Source organism: Primulina huaijiensis, chromosome 8, assembly GCF_012295235.1.
Source record: "Primulina huaijiensis isolate GDHJ02 chromosome 8, ASM1229523v2, whole genome shotgun sequence".
Taxonomy (NCBI): Eukaryota; Viridiplantae; Streptophyta; class Magnoliopsida; order Lamiales; family Gesneriaceae; genus Primulina; species Primulina huaijiensis.
The window spans coordinates 9,768,495-9,773,876 of NC_133313.1; the positions used below are offsets into that span (position 1 = coordinate 9,768,495).

Below are 5,382 nucleotides of genomic sequence, written 5' to 3' on the forward strand. Positions count from 1 at the left end.
GTGGACTTCATTAGAAAAATAAAGAAAGGAGTTTCTGAAGAACGTTCGTAGGGAATTCATCAAGAGCTATATCCGCCAATCCCGGATTAGTTAGTGCCAAGTGAAATTATTCTCCAAAGATATAATTCTTTAACATCTTATGAATGTTTATTTATAAAACCATACGAGTGCCTAAAACAAATATATTTTGATTATTAAAATAAAATAAAATTTTTAAAACTTTCGCTGCGCCGAGATCCAACAGAATTGTTGCACGAAGGTATTGTCTGGGATAAATCATATGTTTTATTGAGTAAATTCTGGAAACCAACTCCTATTTGTATCTGCTATCCCCATCCACTCGTTTAATTTATGTCGCGATCTGGAGTTGCATGTTTCTTAGTAAATACCGATTCTGCAGTTTATGTAATTTTGTGTCTGTGATTTTAGACGAAATTAAGATTTAAGATTTGTTACAAGACGTTGCTGCTTAGATAGTGTGTAAATATCATGAAAATTTAAGATTAATTTATTCCTCATTGGTAGGCTATAAGAAAAAGAAGTGTAGTGACTGCACAAAATAAAGCTTATCTCAAGTCGGGGATCTTCCAAGCCCCAGTCCTTGTTTCATCTGCGGCCATAAATTCTACTTGTTCGACGATAAACTCCCAAAATATTAGAGCTCCAAAATTGACCAGTTTTTCCAGTTTGTTAAAGCTAATCAATTAGATGAAGTTGGCCTCCTCCCACGAGTAAAAATAAGAAGATGAGGAATCAATCAGAAATTATCGGTGGTTACATATTACATGGATTTTAATATGCATCGGCAACAAGAATTAACAATTGAAAATTGTTTGCTTCCTCGTTACAATTCCAAAACGAAATGAAAATCTACAATATATCAAATAAATATATACCATGTCTCCTTTAATAATATCATTTCCAATTGTTGGCAACAATGTCAGCAAGATCAACAACCCTCTGTGAGTAGCCCCATTCGTTATCGTACCAAGCAATAACCTTAACCATATCATCTCCCATGACCATTGTCAGGGATGAATCCACAGTGGAGGATACGTCACTGCAACGGAAGTCCACCGAAACAAGTGGTTCATCACAAACCGATAAGATCCCATTGAGCTCTTTATCCGCTGCCTCTCTAAATGCCGCATTCACTTCCTCTGCAAATGTCTTCTTCTGGACCTGGACGACAAGGTCCACCACTGAGACATTAGGGGTGGGGACACGAAGGGCAATGCCATTGAGCTTCCCTTTGAGTTGTGGAAGAACAAGGGCAACGGCCTTTGCTGCACCAGTAGATGTAGGCACTATGTTCAGTGCTGCGGCTCTTGCTCGTCTCAGATCACGGTGGCTTGCATCAAGAAGCCTCTGGTCTCCTGTGTAGGAGTGTGTTGTGGTCATTGTTCCCTTTATGATACCTACATGGGATATAATGTACTCTTACCTCGGTCTGATTGAATAAAAATATCCTGACTATATGTTATATTGTACTCTCAAAAGACCCGGAAAACCGGGGAGGGTGTGATAGGCAAGTTAGAATTTATAATCCCTTTTAAATTCTACATTTATTGTTATTTTTGGAACAAATGGTTTTCTGAAACAGATTCAGATTCATTAGTTTAAACATTCAAAATCCAAGAGATGTAATCCCTTCATATTTTGTTAGATATGTCCTGAGATTTTAACCGCGAGCCTGTGTTGATATGGTCAACAATCACTTGTTTGCATGTATATTAATTTTAGGCGCATGTGTTTTGGATTTCGACATGTATATAAGAGCGCATCTTAAAGTATAAAACTAGCTCTGTTTAATGTCTCATGCGCTCGACTTCAGCTTATAGAGCAAGCGGTTTATAACAAGTGCTTACCGAACTTTTGATCAAGCACTTTAACAAAAGGTGCGAGGCAGTTGGTTGTGCAGGAAGCATTGCTAATGATGGACTCGTTGTGGTTGTAATCATCGGCATTCACACCAACAACATAAGTAGGAATGTCTCCCTTTCCAGGTGCTGTAATAAGAACCTTCTTTGCTCCTGCTTGAATGTGTTTCCCCGCACCATCTCTATCAACAAACACTCCAGTTCCCTCAATTACCAAATCAATCCCCATTTCCCTGTCAGACAGCACACGAGATATGAAATAAAAACAAAACAAGACAAAACAAAAGTTGTTATACTTGGTTATTTATTTCTGTTTACCCCCAAGGGAGATTGACTGGATTACGATCCGACACGACTTTAATGATCTTTCCATCGACGGAGATGGCATCGGCACCAACGGCCTTAACATCTGCCTCAAATGTACCAAGTGTAGAATCATATTTCAGAAGGTGAGAAGCCTGTTTAACACCTCCACTGTCGTTAACGACGATCACGTCCAGTGGGGAGTCCTTTCTTCCATGCCAACACCTCAAGAAGTTCCTTCCTATCCTTCCAAATCCATTGATTGCCACCTTCAGTTTGGCCTCCACAACTGCTTTCTTGTTCTTGTTTCCGCCAATCTATCATTTATTCATGAGGCATAGGTGGGCATGTTTAGATCACCATGCAGATGAGAATTTGAGAGAAGTATGAACTTACAACTGATGTCTGGAAGGAGATGACGGATACGAAGTCGTCCTTGAGTCTCCGGGTAACTGGAAGGGCTGATGATGAGCTACGGAGGCCAGAAAACTCTGAGAGGCCTTTGCTGCACCCCACCTACAGTATGCATCTTTTCTTGCATCATATACATGTACACATACATGTACACACACTCACATACGCGCGCATATAGATTGAAATGGTAAACTTGTTGAAGTACATGAATATGAAAGATGTATAGAGTGTGAAGTAGCTAGTAGTGGACCTGCAGAGATGAAATAACAGCTGTGGCCATTTTCTTGAGCTGGTGCAGCTAGCTAACAGTGTTGCTGCTGCTGTTTCTGCTTTTGTTTATGTTTTTTGGAGTGGCAAAATGAGTTGAGATATGGGTTTTTTTTTGTGGTGGAGTAAGGGGATCGTATGAATGTGGATTGGAGTAAGAGAGTAGATTGGATGAGATTTTTGTGATGGATTTAGCCTCACACTCATTGAATGGCTGTGCTTCATTTTTTATAATTTTTGGTTCCTTTTTCCAGTCTCTGGTTTCTTGGAAATAAATAAACATATGAATGACACCACAAAAGTAATTAATCGAGTTTTTAAAATTAAAAAAATAGATGTATGTATTCAGAAATCAGTATGACTTGAATTAATGAGCAATTGGTTATGTGCAACGTAAATAATTTACTTTATATAATTTAAACCAAATGATTTATATAGTAAATTTTGATCCATTTTTTTTATTTCTTATTTAAAAATTCTATACATATGATATTTTATGGTTTAATTATTAAATTTAGATAGTTTAATTATCTTAGGAGCACATTATTATTTTTGACTTAGTTCAAACCTTAATCAAATTGAAATTTAAATTGTGTGAAATAATTTAGTTTTAAGTTCACTTTCCATTTCGATTTATAATCGGTATATACTTTCCGTCGGAATCGGAATCGTCTATTCGGTATGTATATATATATATATATTTATATTTTTATATATTGTTATAGCCTCAAAAAAAAAAAAAGGGGACGCCTCATTGGAATTTCCACGTGGAAATCTTTTTATGATGCACAATATATGTGAGGGCTATAAATACGGTTTGTGTATTGATTTTATGGGCCGATCGGCCGATCTGTTAACAAAATCTCATTGGGCGCTTGAAAAAGACTTAAGGTTGAGTCGTATTCCGGCCTAGTTAGCATTCCAATGATCCAGGTAGGAGTGTCGCCCGTGAAGATAATTCACAACGTAGAGTTGTCAATTTGGGTAAGTGGGTTGTATTGAAGCAAGACATTAAAAATATTTCTCAACCCCGTAACCGAACTAACCCTAAAATTATAAACCTTTAATAGAAACCAACCCCATCTTATTTTTTACTATGCAACATTATTTTTTTATTCTTTAACAAAATAATTAAATAAAATTTCAAAACACAAGATAATAATAATAATAATAATAATAATAATAATAATATGTTAATTGAAACATATAATAACAAAACACTGTATATATACGATGATTATGTTTTATGATTTAAAATATTTAAATATAAGAGTCTACATTTTTAGACTAGTAATTACTCCACAAAATAAAAAATTATTAAGAAATTCAAAGATTTCAAAAATTAATATTACCCAATGAAAAATTTATGATATCAATATACATTAATTATTTTTTCAAATATTACAAAGTAACTTTTAACTTTCACGCTGTTAGAATTAAAGGTTTCGAAGTTTGACAAATAGAGTATCGAAGTTTGCATGATTGATTAGCTCAATTTAAACCATTGAACTGAAGTTATTCAAACTGGAGTTGTTCAGACATAGGTCATCATAACTGAAGATTAATGAGTTAAATGATCGGATGCAATCGAACTAAACAAAGTTAACTGTATATTTAAAGTCAACTGAACTATGGAGCCCAAAATCAATATACGTAAAACTCGTGCATTTATTTAAATTACTAAATTATTATTTAGTTTTGAAAGGATTTTTTTAGCGATGCATGATGGATTTCTTTGTGTTATTTTAAATTATTACATGTTTATTTGATGCACGTTAAAATGTTTTCTTGAGTTGTATGTTTCAGGCGAATATTCGATGCGAGAACAGGGAAAAGAGACCGACGACGATTAGGCGATTTTATAAAATGTGGTATTTTATTGCAAGTCAAGAATTTAGTATTTTAAATGATTTATGAAATTTTTAACATTTTTAAGCCTAAATTTAATTTATTAGGTGATTTTGAGATTTTAAACTTTTAAAGTTTAGCACATGTGTATTTTATTTTTAATTAGATAATTTTAGTAAATTTAATGTTGAATTAGTATTTAATTAGCATGTTAATTAAATTATTAAGCAATTTACTTCCCCAAATTATCTAAAACACACGCGCACACACATTCTCACACACACATACACGGCACACACACACACACAATTTTTCCTTGAGCTTTCATTTCTTTTATTTGAGAAAAAGCTAGGGTTCTATGTGTTCTTTTAGCAGCCAAAACTCATTCCCTACCCCCACAATTTTCCAACAATCTCTCGAGAAACGTCTACTACTCGTTTACTTAAAACACGCAAGAAAATATTTTTTTCCCTATGACTAAATCGACCGAATACATATATATGTACTTTAAAAATATCTTGTACCATTTTAAAAAAAAACTATCAACTAACATTTAAAATTTAAAGAAAAATAGTTTAAATCGTAAAATCGTTAAACGTTTGACCAAACCCAAAAACATTATTTGAAAAGTATAGCCCATAATATAGCCTCTCAAAAACCTCTTCTAACA

The 5,382-nt window shown here is 34.2% G+C and overlaps 1 protein-coding gene across 1 annotated transcript; it reads right to left on the reverse strand.

Annotated features, from left to right (window-relative positions):
* Window positions 1-732: 732 nt before the first annotated feature.
* On the reverse strand, window positions 733-3,048 carry LOC140982975 (glyceraldehyde-3-phosphate dehydrogenase A, chloroplastic). Its single transcript, XM_073449790.1, has 5 exons — window positions 2,848-3,048; window positions 2,580-2,699; window positions 2,199-2,500; window positions 1,869-2,113; window positions 733-1,418 (listed from the first exon to the last, which is right to left on the reverse strand). Exons 1-5 carry the CDS (start codon window positions 2,875-2,877, stop codon window positions 916-918), a joined length of 1,200 nt encoding a protein of 399 aa, XP_073305891.1. The 5' UTR covers window positions 2,878-3,048; the 3' UTR covers window positions 733-915.
* Window positions 3,049-5,382: the final 2,334 nt, after the last annotated feature.